The sequence below is a fragment of the Serinus canaria genome, chromosome 12 (genome assembly GCF_022539315.1).
Source record: "Serinus canaria isolate serCan28SL12 chromosome 12, serCan2020, whole genome shotgun sequence".
In the NCBI taxonomy this organism is placed as follows: domain Eukaryota; kingdom Metazoa; phylum Chordata; class Aves; order Passeriformes; family Fringillidae; genus Serinus; species Serinus canaria.
The window spans coordinates 13,255,846-13,273,700 of NC_066326.1; the positions used below are offsets into that span (position 1 = coordinate 13,255,846).

The 17,855-nt window shown below is 40.4% G+C and overlaps 1 protein-coding gene across 1 annotated transcript in view; it reads right to left on the reverse strand.

Moving 5' to 3' along the window:
• The window catches only part of CACNA2D3 (calcium voltage-gated channel auxiliary subunit alpha2delta 3), a 378,074-nt gene that overhangs the window by 249,120 nt on the left and 111,099 nt on the right, over positions 1–17,855 (reverse strand). The window contains exon 4 of the mRNA XM_009091048.4: positions 15,125–15,184. Coding sequence (XP_009089296.1) covers positions 15,125–15,184 — 60 coding nt within the window. The remainder of the gene's footprint in view (positions 1–15,124; positions 15,185–17,855) is intronic.

A 17,855-nucleotide genomic window follows, 5' to 3' on the forward strand; every position in this document is an offset into this window, starting at 1 on the left:
TTAATCATTTTGCAGTTGGAAAAATCCTCCATTGTCTATGTATAACTAATTAGGAACTCATGTTTCTTAAATTAAAGAAATGTGTAGAGGTTTCTTTTGCAATGTGGGGTTGAGCTGAGAATACATTGCACTAGAGCATAAATTTTCCTTCACAGTCCAAAAACTGTTCCTCTACAAAACAAATAGACAGGAAATTAAATTGTGTATTATATTCCAAAACTGCTGTGAGACACTACAAACATTCAAATATCACCACTGAAAAGGCCATTTATGTAACTTCATCTGCTTTGCATTTGCCATTCTTATCTCTTTGAAATGGTTTTCTGATAGTAAAAATAATTTCTCTATTAATCCCTGCACAGAGTAACCACACAAGCATAAGTACATATTAATTGATATTACTGTTTATGACTTGGATGCCAGTGACTGAACATTACAAATGCTGCAATTACTATCAGCAGAACAGCATGCAAGGAGGATTTGAATTGCAATCAGTGTCAGACACAAAGCCATTAAACTAATATTTAACATATATTAAACAGAATCCAAGTGTTGAATGTTAATACATATATATACAGTGATGTAATTTAAAACATTACAAAATGTATGTAGCAGAGAACAGACCAAAAAATCTGTGTGGTGGCAAGTCACTGCATTTGAGCTCAACTTACCCAAGTGTCTATTTTCTTCAGAAGTGACTTTCTTTTTTTAGTTTTCAGCATTTGAAGCAAAATTTAAAGCTAAAAATTCAGTTTTAAAAGTGAAACACAAAATTATTTCAGATTTTGGAAGGTATTTTGATTCTGCCAGACACTGACATTTACCAAGTCCAGACAGCAGTTCTACAAGTTCTTTTTTACCCTGAATTTTGGTTAGGAACGGTCACTGGCTTAATACAGTCTATGCTGTGAGAAAGCTTAAATTTAAATTCCTGCAAAATAAAGGATTTGGATAATATAGCTGCTGACTTGCAACACAATAAATGAGATTTGTTGGCACAACTTGCCAGAATTGCAAGCTTTAAGCACCATCCTCTTCTCAGTAACGAAAACTAAAAATCAAGGCAAAAGCAAAGCCTCAGTCAGTTCCTTTTCTGACTACACTGTGTGATTCTGTCCAGGGTTTTGAAGATACATCACCAATTTTACATCATTATAATGCTCTAGCTATTAAGTTCCTATATTCTATAATTATTGAGAAGACAACAGCTCCATGGCTTTTTGCAGCACCTTCAACATGCAACATCCAAATTAACTTTTCAAATGTGTTTTTTCCCACCTAGGCCAGCTCTGTGTGCTGGATCACTCACCAGAACTTCCCTGTGACCTTTCTGTTAGGACAGGCCAAATGTCCAGGGGCTGCAGTGCAGCTAAGTGGGAACAGAACTGCACCAATTGTTGGTGTGAGCAGAGAGAGGCAGTGGGAGCCACAGATCAGCACTCAGCTGTGCTCACTCTGTGCTCACTGCCCTTACACTGCACACACAGCAATCCCTGCTCTCCAGTTTTCCACCCAAACACCAGGGAGGAGATTTATACCATCAGGGGACAACCAGAAATAATTAGGTAATGCCAGTCAGGAAGATAAGCAGCACCTTCAGATCATCAACCACCTTATTCACCATTGAGGGTTGGCAGGGGTGGCAGTGGGAGGGAGAGGCAGTGGATCACTTGTTGGAAAAGGACAAGCAAAAAGAAAAGGATATAATTAGCAAAACATTGCAAAGTAAGAGCAGCCAGCTCCCATCTGTAATGACCCATGAAAGCCAGGGACAGGGATGGCAGCACTGCCCAGCAGGGCTGTCCTTTGCCAGGGCTGGGGGAACTGACCATCTGCAGCTTGGATGGGTGAATGGCCACTTTTCCTGAAGTGGTGGAGAGGTGGTTTTAGTTAATGCAGGACATTTCAACCAGTACAATGTCACTAAATCAATTGTGTATCAATATCCATTCTGGTATCTCAGCAGTTCCAGTCCAGCATGTAGGGTAACAATAATGGAAAACAGAACTTGCCATTATGTGTCATTAAAGTATAATCAATTACAGGAATCTGTTAGTGCTTTCCTTCAGAGACTCAATCAGGAGGAAACACAATCTACTTAAATGTGCAGATAACAAATGGAAATGATTTTTAAAACAAGGTGACTGGCTTGAAAACATTTTTAAAGATAAACTTTAACAGATTTCCTGACCTCATTTTATTAATGCAAAAGTCAAAATAGACAAAAATGCTGGCTTTATATTCCAAGAATGGAATATGAAATGAAAGTTGCTATTAAATCTGGGCCTGGAGCATTTTCCAGCCAATGTGCAAGACTGCATTTGCTGGATTCATCATTATATATTGGTGTGTATATACAATGATGTCACTGTTTATGGCACTGGGAAGTCCAAATCAGCAAACACAGATGTCATCCTGTCCTTCTGGAGCTCCCTCACACACAGGCTGAAGGCAGCACCCCAGATCCAGCAGTCAGTGTCAGGGCTAGCCTGGAGCCCGGGGCAGAGGTGCCTGCACAGGCTGAGCGCTCCGGGAGCAGCAGCCTTGGCAGGAGTGCTGGACCAGGCACATCCTGGGCTCTCAGGAGGACTGGTCACTGCAGAAAGGCTTCATCACTCCAACAGGAGCTGAGCTGCAGTCTGAAGAGCAAGGGCAAGGCAGCTTTGCATGCCAAGCCCTTGGTAAATCCTCCTGTCTCTCTCCTGGCACACCAGGGGCTCTCCTGCCTTACCCAGCTGAGTCACCCAGCTAAAATAAAACTGCACCCACCCAACTGGCCTTGACAGCAATCCCACCTCTCAGTTTTGTCTTCTCACACACAGAGGGACAACAGGGAGATGAGGCAGAAGATGAAGTGTTGTTCTGTTTCTCCACAAGCCCAGCAACCCCTGCTCAAGGGGAACTCTGGTGCTGCCTGAATGTAGAAAAGTCAACTTGAATTTTTTGGAAGAAATACACAGCAAAGTATTTATCAAGGAATTACTTTTTTAAAAATTAATTTCATTTATCTGTGGGGTTAATTGTGGATACTCTTAGGGCTGCTATTTTAAGGAGTTCAGTGCAGAACTTAGATCTTAAATGAAAAAAATATTTTTGGGATTCAAGTGGTTTTATAGTACATGCTACACATCCTTATTCTCTGAATTTCAATTAATCTTGAAGAGATTTCTCATTCTATAACCTGCAATAGATCCCAATGAATTTAGGTCCCATAAAATCTGCAGAAAATTGCTATTCTAAGAGATGAAACAGAGCAGGGAAGGGGAGAGGATATAGAAATTGAATAATTTCTCATAACACTACCATTTTGTATTTCACCTCCTTAGTATGCCTTTTCATATTATTGACATTTGACATGTAGTCAAAGCCTGGAAATTTATGTCTTCCTAGGAGAAAAACAATAATTTGAGTTTTAGGGAGCTTCCTCAATAGATATTTGCATGCATGAGGATTTCAGTGAAAACGAGGGAAAGTTTCAAAAGGCAATGTAGGATTTGCTCCTTTCCTGAGAGGTTTGCACTCTGAACATCTCTACTCTCATTAATCTGGGGCACTGACACCATCAGACTCAGTGGCACTGTGAACTCCCCAGGGGTTTGCTGTGTCCCCAGCTGCTAAAGGAGGGCATGACAAGATGTGACACTTGTGATGGGGAGAGCCAGGGGCTCTGAAGCATTTCTGGGCCCTCTGGGACAGGTGCTGTGTGTGCCAGGTGTGGGACAGGTCCTGTGTGAGGTGTTTCAGCCAGCAGCCAGGGCTGTGTGCAGTACAGCCCAGGGCAGCAGAGTGTGCTCAGGGCAAGGCAGGGAGGATGGGTTGGGACTATTCCATTACATCTTAATGGAATAGTCTGAAAGCTTTAGCTAAACAGCTGATGGTTTAAATCTGAAATCTAAAATGCAAGAAAAGTGATATTAAATAAAATTACTGTTATTTAAAGGTTCTTCTTTATCTTTTTTAATGAATCACAAGCACTTATTTAAACTTGGTGTGCATGATTTTTCAAGGAAAAGACCATTGCCTTTTTCCCAAGCTTTTCCCATAGCCAAGTGCATCTTCTAATATTTTATTTAATGCGTTTAATCATTGAGCAAAACCCATGGCCTGATCTTAGACATGGTCTTTCTCTAGGAGGTTTTCTGGGATATTTTTTAATGGAGTACATCTCCCACAAAGCATAACCCACAAAACCAGTGATAAAGATGGGCACATCATCCATTTTACTTAAGGATACTTGCAGAACTTTGAACAAAATTATCAAAGCATAAATACTAAACTATACATGCATTTAAATGTGCATATTTAATTCATCCTCTCAGCCATGGCCACATGTCCATGAGGAGCACAGCTCAGAGGGCTGCATTTCTAAGTCTGAAGGTTTTAAACATCATAGATTTGTAGAATTTTGAAATCTTCAGTTTTTATATTAAAAAGACCTGAAAGTCATTAACTGTGGCCCTTGACATCAATCTATTGTGTGCTCTGCTGTCACCTATTATTCATGGAAAAATAATTGCTTTTGTTTTTCCAAATTTTTTTTTTATAATCTGAGTTGAAAAGTCACCAGTGACTATTTCACAAGGAGAAGCTTCCAACTCTGCATTAATTAAACATGCAAGAGCATTTTTATGATTAAAAAACCCCATAGTCCACTGAGTCCAGGCAAATCCTGTATATTATGAATTGACAAACCACAACTGATGAAATGATGCATGAAAATAGAGAGAGAGGCAAAATAACCTACTTGAGCCCAGAAAATTTTCAGACAATAACCATTACTAGGTTTAATTAACTTTAACACAAAAGTGGGGGCTCCTTCTGTTTCAAGTTAATGAAGCTCAGCACATGGACACCACAATCAGAGACAAAAGCATAAGTCTAAAGCAAGTTATATTTCAAGATTGAAATAATGAGCTTGGTATTTTAATTTCACAGTCAGCAATTACGTGAGCTCCAGAAACAAAGACACAATACACGCACTGGAAATGGTAAGGTACAAATGCAGCTGGGTTTCACTCAATATCTTTCTTCTAAGCCAGAGGCAAGAAAATAATTTTTTTCCTACAATAAGCAGTATGCACAATACCCTGGAAATATTTCTACTATGATCATCTAAGATTTACTCACTTTCATACTACACAAGTCAGAAACGTGACCTCATCTAGAGCCCTGAACTGCTTAGTGACTCCCATCCTGCCTTTCTCATATATATTCATTAAATCTCTATCTATAATACTGTTATTTCCATTTAAAATGATTGTTGTGTAGCAAAAAAAAAGCTGCTCTCCCACAAAAATGAATAAGCCTAGATCACTTCCACCCTTTTCAATAATTTGCCTATTCCTAAATACTAGGCTGGAAGAATATATGACCCTTAACTTAATCTCATCACCAAGCACCTCCAAAGGAAAAAAAAAAGCACAAAAAGAGAAAAGATGGTCTGCCATTTATGTCTCCCATTTATAGTTTATTAAACCTAGAGATAATAGGAAAAAGGTGGAAAAAAGCAGAGAATGTCTGGGCTGTAGTATCAGATATCACTGCTTATTACTGGCTATCTGCCTAGTAATCATAAATCCATTGGGTAATATTCTCAAATCTTTTGCTTTTCAGGTAGGTGTGAGCCAAAAAGAAAAAAAGTTTAATTTTCTATGAAGAGCAGAAAACAGCAAGCACAGCACAACTGGGTACCAGGATGCATAAATATTCCTGATTATGAACCCTTGCACATAAAGCAAACAGGAAGAGTTTGAAGTTAACAGTGTGTACATCATGCAAAAGGTATCTCTGTCCCAAAAGATAGATATCACATAGACTATGAATGAACTGCTCCAATAAATTATATTATTCCTCAGAGGGGAGAGGAGAGCAATGTTATAAACAGTGACTTCAGAAAAGTGAGAACAATAGGGCATTGAATTTTCTAAGAGTGAATTAAGGATCTTTTTTTTCCTGGAGGAGAGCTCAGTATCATTGACCAATGAGCCTTATAAATAAAAGCATTAACTCCAGCTCTGCCTGTTCCCCTAAGCACCTCAGCATCTTGCACTTTCAGCATTCTGTACCTGCATTTAGTGCCTGATAGAAGTACAAGTACATGTTGAATTAAAGAGAGGTTTCCAGTAGATTTTTTTAAAATACACTTTCCAGGGAACTCAGAAAACCCATGATCCTGGCAGAACACACCCCTCAGACACAAAGCTTTGATGAGAGGCTGAGTGTGCCTTTGCAGAAGACTTACCAAACCAGAAAACAGCAATCCCTGTCCATCACCTCCTCCCTGTGCTGTCGGACACCCACTGAACATCCAGGGGTAAAGGAAGGCTCAGCCAGAGCAGCAGCTTCCAAAACGAGCCTTGATAGGATCAAACTCCTCAGATCTGTCCCTTGCCTTTGGCATCACTTCAACCCAGGAAAGTCATTTCCTTAAATCATTCTCAGAGACCTTGACAGGACTGGGAATGTAGGAGCAAGTGTGGCTCCCAGTGTGAACCCTGCTCTTAGCAGTGCTGAGGGCAGAGCACAGGCACAGGGCTCAGAGCCCTGCTGACCTTGTCTGCAGCACAAAGCTAAAAGCTAATTAAAAAGCATTTTCAGAAGATGACAAGCTTTATTTTTATTTTTTTCTTGTGAGAGAGGGATGTCCAATATTTTCAAGGCCATAAATCTGAACAAAAGAAGACAAAAAGCTGCCTGGTAGGAAGTGAATTTCAATGTCAAATTCCTGTTTGTTATCACCAATATGCCAAACATTAAGCACTGGCAACTCTAGCTTCACCTTGTATGTCATTTTTCTGGCTCTTTAGCTGCTTTCTTGGTTAGTTAGAATTGGAAATTGATAGGCCCATAAACATCTATGAGAGACACTTTATTAAACACATCATCTCTGTCTGCTCTGACAATGATAAGCCAAGTTCTCTAAGGTTTACAGCAATCTCAAGGAGTGCATGTTTTTCAATAACATGATCTTTTTTCCTCATCTATGCAGTGTTTCTCCCACACTCCCAGTGCATGCTTGTTTTGCCTGACTTCCCTGAAACCTGTTTTAAAACTTTATTTGAATGTTACCTACTCTTCTGTTCTCTCCAAAGGTTTTTTTTTTTAAGTAGTTGAAAATATTTCTCCATTTTAGCCTCACTTCAGGCAAAGGTACTGGCTCTTAGAGAGACTTGCAAAAAGATTACTGTCAGTACTCTTGAAACACTTAGATATTAACACTTAACAGCTTTGCCTTTACACATTATTTAGGTATTTCTGCTTCTCCAGCCTCCTTCCCTGCACTTCACAGTCTTCTGACACCCAACCTTTTTCTGCACTGTTTCTGCTTTCTTCTGCATCCTCCACATCCTTCCTTCCACCAACCAAGTTTGCTTTGTTTAATCTGTTTTCCCTGCAGGTACATCCCTGCCCCGGGTGGGATCACCTCTTCCCAAATGCCAGTCTGTCTGTCTGTCTGTCTGAAATGCAGCAAAGCCTCCAGCTGCTCCAGCTGTGGCCCAGCACGGTGCACACTGCTCTGACTGGCTGGGGAGGCAAAAACATTGGCAGAATCTATTCTAAAGGAATCCTGGGCATTTTGAGAGTAAATTGTTTTGGAGTCTCAGGTAAAGTTCCTGCAAGTTACCCTCACTCCCAGTTTGATATGACAAATTTCACTCTCATTTTTAGGATTAAGTACTGTTACTGATGTTCTGCTAAATGTTCATTTCATACTGTCTCTCTCCTTTTTCTTTTTCTCCCTATTACATGCTTAAAAACGAACTTTCATGTGACTGCTTTTTTCTGGTACATCATTATCCCCTAATCTGAACAATACTTGTTCATTCCTCTGTCTCTTCTACTGGAGTAAGTTAAAGAATTGCCTTGCAAAAACAACAAATGAAAGAATTCTGTGTTGCAAACAACAAATTGTTTTATCACTGTTCTAAATAGAATTTCAGTTTCATTTATAAAACCCATGAGTTTGTGTGAATATGCAAGAATCTGAGCTATTAGTTCTTTTAAACATGTCTCTAATATTTACAAGATGCATACAAAGAGCATTAAAAACCCAACCTGGAGATACTTAATGACTTTGAATGGCAAAGGAAAAGCTGCACAGGCACTGTCTGTATGCAAATGCATCCTGCTCCATCTTGTTGGTGCTGTTAGATGTGATCTGCTAATCTTCTTATATTGGAAAACAAATTTCTCTTTGGCAGAATTGTGCCAGAGAGGAAAAGATCTGAGCTGCTGTTCAAAGCTGTCCTCTGAATCAAGCAGGAGAGACACTCAGACTAGAGCCTCTGAGATCCAAAACAAGTGCCCCATCCATCAGGCTGTTCTGAGCTGAGTGCCTCCCTAACTCTTCTGCTGAATTGTTTCACATAATGCAAATAATTCAATATTCACTAGAGAAGCAACTGGAACAGGTTGCTCATATCCTGAGAGCCCCACCTGTGTGATTATGAGCTGCTCCAAAGCAGAAGTTTCTCTTACTCAGGAAAACCTTTGGGGTGTCTCAGTGTTTAATCAGAGAACCTGAAATTTTGAAAGCACTCATGGGATGATAAAGTTATTTCCTTCTCATTGCTGGTAGCAAGCAAACATAACAAAGGAGCACATAAATATAGAAGGTAAGATCTCAGGAAAACAGCATTATCAGCCCAGTCATACAGTTCTTTGGCAGCTCCAGGTTTCGGATTTCTGTAGTTATTTACAGCTGGTACCACGAGGCAAAAGCACTGAGCCCATCTTTGCTGGGTGGAGCTGAATTTATGGAGTGTTCTCCCTGGCACACCTCACACACCTCAGTCACAGCCTGCTGTTCTGGGAGAGGCTGGCAAGAGTCAGCCCAGAAATGTCTGCAAGCTGCTCTTGGCTTAAGGGTACCAAGAGACCAAGTCCTGTAGGTGCAGTGAGAAGAACCAGCCTCCAGAAACCTGGGCCAGACTCCCTCAGAAGCAGAGAACATGATTTGCAGTACCAAAGTCAGCCCAGAGCTGCCAGTTCCTCTGCTGTCAAGCCCTGTGCAGACAGGCAGAGAATTCCTGCTCTTCTGGATGGGCCCCTTGTATACTGCAGAACCACAGCAAATTACAAAACTGCTGAAAAATCAACTCTCCTGCATCTGAGACAGAGGTAAACTCTGCTCTTCTGTGCTCAGAGTCACTCCTTGTCAACAAACAGAAATAAAATCACTCCAGTTATTTACATTTGATTTGTTTGTAGTGAGAGAACACAGTTCTTAGCAAGATAAATATGTGGAAGGAAGGAAAGTGATAGAAATTATCCACTGATCATTATTGTCTTAAAATATCCAAAATATTCCCTCAGTGCTCAAAAACCCCCAAACTACAAAACTTCAAAGTGCAAAACAAAAAATGAATTCATTTCTCATTAGGAGATGAGCTAAAATATTGCTAGCCTGGCTTCACAGAAGCTTGTTTCTCTTTTACTCCTCCCTTGCCACAGAGTCAGAAAACATAAAAGCTCTGAAAATAAAATTACCAAAAAGGTGCCTGGCCCCTCTTTCTCTGTACTGCCTTTCTGAGGCTTAATCCCTGCCATGGCTGCAGAGTGAAGGCCCAGTGGAAGTCTTCCTCTGAAGATTGCTTTGTGCATGAATTCTGCTGCATTTTTGAATTTTTTAAAAATATTTTTTCTCAATCCTTTCACAGCCATTTCAGCTTTCCTCTTGGCAGCCTCAACAAATAAATAGGAAAGAGTAGACAAGCTAAAATGCTTTCCACTGAAAGGGCTAAAAATCTCAAAATCAATTTGTTGCAGTATTAGAGCAGTTGGGAAGTCCTGAATTTGAGCATACAAAAATCAATAAGAATAATACAAAACTGAGAATTGCAAAGAGGAACCTTTTATCTCTTTCAGGAAAAAAAAAAAAATCAAGTATTTTATGAAAGAGAAAAATACCAAAGGAAAAACTAACACCAAATAAAAACACTAAGAGTGTGTGAGCTCCCAGGGATCTCTCCCTCCTCTTGCCTTACTGGGAGCTCCAGCTGCAGTGTCCACATCCCACCCAAACAGAGCTGAGAGCACCTGGGCCTGAAAAATATTTCAAAGTCTAAAAAGGAATTTAGGCTGTTTCCAGGCTTGGAGTTTAGACAGACTGAATTCTGATGTACAAAACACACAGCTTGGATAAATAATCCATGAAATATGTCCAACTACAGATGTTGCACTGCTCCTTTAAATGCACTTTTCAAAAAGTCACTTCAATTGCTGGTTACAAGTGCTTGAAGTCCTACAGGCTTCCCTTTCCCAGTGTGGGTGTCCAGGACCCTTCAAGAGCTGACTTCAGACTATTGGACATTATTTGACAGCCAGAAAAATGCTAATAGACTGTAAATCCAGTTATCATGTGCCTCATGCAATATTAGTGAGATAATAAATACACAAACAGACCTGTCTGAAGTACTAACATAAAAGAAATGTATGAGTTATAACAGGGGTATCACAAGATTATGTGGAATAGCTGTTCTCAATTATTTTTTGTCCCTGATATCAATGTAATTATCATTTATTTGTTTAAATGCTGATTAAATCCCTGAACATTTAATACTCCATCTTTATAAATTTTTGCCTGGCATCATTATACTAAATAAACATTTAGGATTTTTTTAAGGAAGCATCAATTTAGGTTATGATTTTCTATCTATATATATTCTTTTATTTTATTTAGGCTCTGTATTTAAAAGCTAAAGGGCAAAATTAGAAAAAGTCAGGCAGCTCCCCTTAAACAATAAACTATTGAGTAATATTAACAGTTGGAGGATTAGACCCAGAAGCTGTAAACAACACAAACTGGACTAATTGTGTTCCTCAGCCCTCCTTCACTATTTGTGCTTTCTCCTAAACATCTGAAGTCTTGCTTTTTGAATATCAAAGTGCATTGTTCACATGTGTAAACCACTGGAAACCCCTTAACTCTCCATCTGCTGATTCCACAAGGTTTTTTTATGTAGCCAGCAGACAGTCTGAGAGTAAGGATGTGATTTCTCAAGGACATGAAATGCAATTTGGAGTTAACAGACAGCAGACTCTGGCAGACAGGTACCTCACTCTGGTAGAGTTTTGCAAACCTTTTCCTTAAGGCTCAGCCATATGTTACAGATCTTAGAAAAGCAAATAATGAAAAACAGCCTTACACCAGTATTCCTTTTTTATCCCACTAAATTAACTTTAAGAGTATTCTTAAAAGAAACTAATCTTTTCCTAAAAACTATTTGATTAATCCTCTTCTAGTCTTTGGGCATAAAACTGAAATAAGGTCAACCACCTTAACACATTGGCACTTGAACCTCTCCTGTCTTAGGCAGGAAGTAAAACTACAACAGTCAGAAACACAAAATCTGGTCATTCTGGTGCATCAGCTGTGCACCAGCTTTGATTCCAGCAGAAAGAAATAACCTTGCTTTTTTATCCCCACATCACACACATGCAGAGAAAACTCGGCAGGAATGTAAAGCAAATGAACTAATGAACTTAATTAACACACAGAAAATAAAAGAACTACCCTGCAGATGTGTATTTGTAGTGAAATCAGTCAGCAAATGAACAAGTAGTCATGACAAAATTTTATATGACTTTCCCCTGTCACTGGGGTCAGAAGTAAAAAAACTGGGTAGGAACTAAATTTTAACTCTTTCTTCTAAAATTAATGGGTTTTTTTGTTTGTTTGTGAGAAACAAAGCACAAGTTATTATTGCTGCTGCACTGAGTGAAGCCCAGCACCAGCCCCACTGCTGAGATTATGGAACCCAGAAAGAGCCCAGCCCTGCCAGAGGGAGCCTGCCCTGGCCCTGTGCAGGTGGGGCCAGCACAGGTTGGTGTGCCACAGCTCAGCTAAGGTGACACAGGTGACACAGGTGACACAGGGGCTCAGCAGCCAGCCCAGCCCGTGGCTGCAGGCTCAGGTGCTTCACCAGCCACGGCAGCAGGGCAGCAGCAGCTGCCTCTCCCCTTGGTGCAGTCTCACCCTCCCAAGTCCAGCTCTGCAGGGCTTTGATGAAGGGAGGTTTAGAGGCTCTCTCCTCCCACCCATGTGGTTCTATCAGCTGCACATCCAACAAATTCTTCGGTACCTGGCGGCTCCAGGGAAGAGTTTTCCACTCCAGAGCCTCTTCCAGGGTTGTGAACACCAAACCCCCCAGTGTTTCTGTGCACCACAGCAAGGCAGTTCACAGCTTAGGAAACACCCTCAAGCACAGAGGTGGTGAAAAATCAAAAGGCCAAATCTCAGTTACTAATAATTATAAACAATTTGAATTTTGTTTTTTTTTAAATAGATCATCTCCTGGCAGAAGATGATACCCTCTTTATTATATTTCTCCAAATTATTTTCCCTGGCAAAAGGCTAAGCCAAGGAAACTGAAGGATGATTGTAGAGCCACTTTCAAACCTGCCACAGCCAATACTCTGTCTTCTTGCTGGGTCTATGGGAATGGCAGTTCACCTCTGTGCTGGGGGTTTTTCCATTATGTTAAAGTGACAAAATCAGGGGAATGGCTTCATTTTAAACAAAGGTGAGCCCAGAGACATTCCCATATAAAGGAAGCAATTCTTTGCACCTGTGAATATATTGTGACAGGGCAGCTTGCTGCAGTAATACAAATGGTGACTTATTTTACATCCCCAAATGCATTAGGCATGACTAAAGAAATTCCACTTATAAACTTGAAAATATTATTTAATAACACAGAATGACTTGCACCCATACCCACGAGGTAAGAAAACCCTGGACTGAGACTCAAGTATAAGTAGCATTTAAAAGGTTATTTCCTTATAACCTCACATCCCTAAGAGGAAAAAAAAAAAACCTCCCAAACCCCAAATATTGCAAGGTAAATCTTTAAGGTCTGCTCTCACTGATTCATAGTTTGGCCATTACTCAAACATGCAATGTATAATGCTGATGAGTTAAACATCACATCACCCATTTTGATTTATTCCTTTCCATTCTCTGGGAATTTTATTTATGTTTATAACTACAAGGTCAGTGGTGCCAATAGATTCAATCCAGGGGTAGTTGAATGCTTAGACCATTACACAGAATTACAGTTTATTGATTAGAATACTTATGGAATAACTAAGGACAAAACTAATAATGTTACTAAGAAAAATGCCCAGAAGGGATCAGGTTTAGTCCAACCAAGTAATACAGTTTCAGCATTGCTGAAGAGAATACCAGCAGTCTAAGAGGTGAACTCTTACCGTTATTATTTTCTTTAAGTTAGTGCTCTTCTACAGTCAATAAAAATATTAATATTATTTTATTTCTCCCTTCTATCATTTTTATGTCCTAAAACAATATTATCTATGCTGTTCTCAAGACACAGAAGACCAAATCCACCACAGTGTTTCTGTGAACCATAACAAGGCAGTTCACATCTTACAAAACACATTCACAAGCACAGAGCTAGTAAAAGATCAGGAGGTCAAATTGCAGTTAACAATAATTATAAATTATTTGATTTTTTTTTTAAGTAGCAGAAGATGTTATCCTCTTTATTATCGTTCTCCAAAGCAAGAAAACCACTTTCTTTATGTGCTTTCTGAATTTCCAGAGTATCTGAGCACAAAGGCTGGTGCTGTATCACATATCACTAATTCAAAGCATTTAATCCTGTCTTCCACACGTCAGCCAAAGCAATAGAAACGCCAAGAAATTCCTCTTTGAGAGCAGAACTGTATACACTGTACATTAGATAAGCCTTCTGTCCCCTTCCACTTGAATGTACACTATCAAATCATCCTGGCCATTACTTTCTATGGAGCAGATGGCATTATGAGATTTTTGATAAAGAACAACAATCACCCAGGAAGGGTTGCAAAGGGGTCGCTGGAACCAAGATTACCAATTGATTAGCTTTAATGGACCGTGGCAGTAATAAACAACAGAGCTGCACACAAAGATTTGATTGTCCTGTTAATGCTGCTGACACAAATGGCTTTTCACTGCCTTCCTGCGAGTGTGAACATCGCAGAGCCCGGCAATGAAGGGACTTCCTCAAAGCAAGAACTGTCCTGCAGTGAAGAAGCATTTACTGCAGCCCTCTAAAACATCTTCTCTAAAGTGTGTCTCTGATTTATTCAGACAATGGTTCCTATTTCTCCGAGGCTTAAAGTTCAACAAAAAGAAACGCAGCACACCTCTGTGAGGCTGGAGTATAACAGAGCCCTAAAGCATTTGAATAGAGAACTCAGCACTCCTCGAATATACAACAATAATGTGAATGATCATGTTCAGTGGGCTCGTTTTATCCTTACTCCAGCCTGGGCTGACAGATCTCAGTATCACAGCCTCCTAAACTCAATTTTTTTATGCTTGGTTCTGATAAGTTCACTCTATTTTTTCTTCCTTTCTGCACAGAAATCAGTAATTTGCATCATATTTCCATTAAAATAAAGTGGTTTGTGACTACTGGAAATAACCACGGCAAAATGTGAAAACAAAACCTAAGAGATCTGCTTATTTCTTAGATACACATATGGGAAAATGTCTATGGAAAACGTCTCTGTTCCCTTTAATTCTTTAAGCCCAAAATTTAAATAGACTTATGGCAAATATTCACAGAAGGTTTTAAAATTAAAACTTGGTAGAGGCAAAGTAGACAAAACTCCACCTAATGTGTCATTCAAGAAACCATGGATCTAGGAATTCAATTAAAGGTAAGGAGGTATTTACTCACATGAGCATTGAGCAAGACTTTCTATTAAACTTTTAATGTCAGGTTAAATTACTCAGTTTCTAAAATCATCCTTTTTTCTTTTAATTATGTGTCTTATTCAAGGAAAGGCTTTTGTTTTAAACATTTTCAGCTGTGAGCTGCCACGGTGCTGCTCCCTCCCGTGTTGCACCCAAAGGGAACAGACAGACTGCCAGGGAATTTCCATGACATCTCTGAAAGAGTGAGAGCCACCTGCCTGGTGTCCCAACACACAAGCACTAAGCACATACCCTGTCAAAATACTGAGCCAGAATTCATTAATTCCATTTTCTGTAATCAGCATCCTTCTATTACTCACATGCTTGGCTTCCTACAACAGCTCTTCAAGCAAGCTGTTGTATAAACCATAAGTTATACTCTGATGATAAACATTCGAGAAAATAATTGTTTCCTACCTGTAAGTCAGCATCAAATTCATGTTTCAGGTAGGCATCTTCTGCAGCTTCAACAAGACGCTGAAAAAAAAAAAGTGTGTTTTTTAAATAATGGAAAACAACTTTATAAGTTGGTATAAAAATAGAGATTGCTTAAGCATTTTGTGCAATTTATCTGCTCTCATACTTCACTGAATAGAAATAAATGATTCAGATTTTAAAAAAGAAATAAAGGAGCAAGTTTTTTAAACCCTCAGTACCCATTGTTGGTAGTACAAAACTCTAAAACCAGCTCAACTATTAATAAATAAAGAAATAAAAAAGTCTTTTTTTTCACTAGTGCTCAGCTTTCTGAGCACTAGCACTTTTTTTTCTTTTTCTCTGCTCTCCCATTCTGAAATTATTTTTGAGAGAACAAAAATAAAGGTGATTTCACGTGGACTTTATTTTACACGTAGGAGCCCTTTTCAAATCTCCCTTAACAGTAAATAGGAGGAATTCCCCAATAATGCACTCCATTTCAAGAAACTGACAAAAAATTAGTTTCTAAATTACACATCTACTATAAATGATAAGAAAAATATAGACTGGGTTTGTTTACTGAGCAGGCTGAAATTCTACCCTAACGTGGTACGTTATCGCAAGATTTTTCTGCAATTACAGAATTAACATTTCCTGAATGGCAGCAATTCAGAAGTATTTTTGCCCTCTTAATATCCAGAACACCTTGTGGAAGTTATTTTTCCTCACCATTGTCATCTGACAGGAAAAAAAAACTCAGTTGCACCACAACAGAGCTACCTGAACCATTTCATTCATAAAGGGGTTTGCTGCAGAGGTTCTGCTGGGGATTGACATTTTACCCTTTCTAAGGCTTAACTCAGCATTCTTTATACTTGACCATGGAAGAAACTCCTTCTAGTTTTCATTTAATCTACCTGAACATTCATATCTGTACAAGCCAAAATGAAACAAAGAAATCTCTGTGTCTTTGATTTTCTTTGCTCTATCAGACACTGGTACACACTGATATTTTCACATATTTTACATCACAAAGCGAGGTCCAGACTCTCATTAACAATACACAGAGTGGGCAGCCACGCACACATCTTTTTCTCCCTTTTCATAACAGTTTGCACATTTATCAAGTCTTTGGATATAAATCAAAATGAAATCAGAATTCATATTGATTGCTATACAGTTTGAGCTATAATGGAAACCGAACCAAGAAAAATATTTCTGGCTGCCAGTGCAGAACAAATGGTTGAGCAGAGCGCTGACAGTTTGAGCAGAGCCCCGGTGCCTGCGCGGAGCGTTTGTGCTCGGCAGGTCTGGGGAGCAGCAGCGAGTCCCAGCCTTGCTCTGAGCTCCATTCCCATCTCCCCCCTGCCCCATCCCGTCTCCCCCTACTCCATCCCCATCCCATCTGCCCCTTGCCCCATCCCATCTCCTCCTGCCCCATCCCATCTCCCCCCTGCCCCATCCCATCCCCATCCCATCTCCCCCTTCCCCATCCCATTTACCCCCTGCCCCATCCCCATCCCATCTGCCCCATCCCATCTCCATCCCATCTCCCCCTTCCCCATCCCCATCCCATTTACCCCCTGCCCCATCCCCATCCCATCTGCCCCATCCCATCTCCCCCTTCCCCATCCCCATCCCATTTACCCCTGCCCCATCCCCATCCCATCTGCCCCATCCCATCTCCATCCATCTCCCCCTTCCCCATCCCCATCCCATTTACCCCCTGCCCCATCCCCATCCCATCTCCCCCTTCCCCATCCCCATCCCATTTACCCCCTGCCCCATCCCCATCCCATCTGCCCCATCCCATCCCCATCCCATCTCCCCCCAGCTCCATCCCATCTCCCACTCACCCACGGCCAGCACCAGCCCCAGTAACCCCGGGGTCTCTGCTGGGCTCCTTCCCCCTCCCTGCACACCCCATGGGAGGCTCTCCAGACTTTTCATTGGTGCAGAATCCCAATCTCAAGCATACAGTTAAAAGCTGGAAATACTCTTGATGCCTCAGGTGACACAGAGAAGCAGAGGTCACCTTCCCAGAGCCCTGTGCTGGGAGTGGCTCCCTGACATTTGGATGGTTCCAGCTTTAAACATCCTGTCCCATGAAAACCCAGCTGGTCACAGCAAACCCACTTAACCCAAACTGAACTGGGTCCAACAATGGGCAAATCCAACCAGAAGTGAACTGGCAAAATGTCTGAGCTCGCCTTCCTACACATGGGGTGAAAGAACCCAAAATGAACAATGCATCCCAGCCTGCTGCAGGAGGGGAATCCAGGGAAAAACATTTCAAATGGAACTGTGAACTCCTGTGTCGTTGTTCCCACTACTCCTGTACTATCTGAATATACCAAAAACAGATCTTGCAACGTGAAACACTAATGAACCTTCATTTCAGCCACAAATTTTTGTTTTTAGAATCTTAAAAGGAAAATAACACAAATTTTCTTTTCTGAAGGGGAAGCCTTATAGCAACTGGAATAAATCCAGACACATTTGAAGATTCTCAGAAGCCCATCTTTAATCAGCATGCTAGTGACCTGCTGAAAGGATTTTACAAATGCAGCCCTCATTTTTCAAACATGAAAAAGGCCTTTTATGTAAAATAACTACTCTAATTCAATGCATTACCTTTATTTTCCTTTATTATAAAGGCATAGGTGTATTCCTACTCTGTGCTCACCCGATACAAAGGTTTGTGACTGATGAGCTTGAGAGTAAAAAAGTG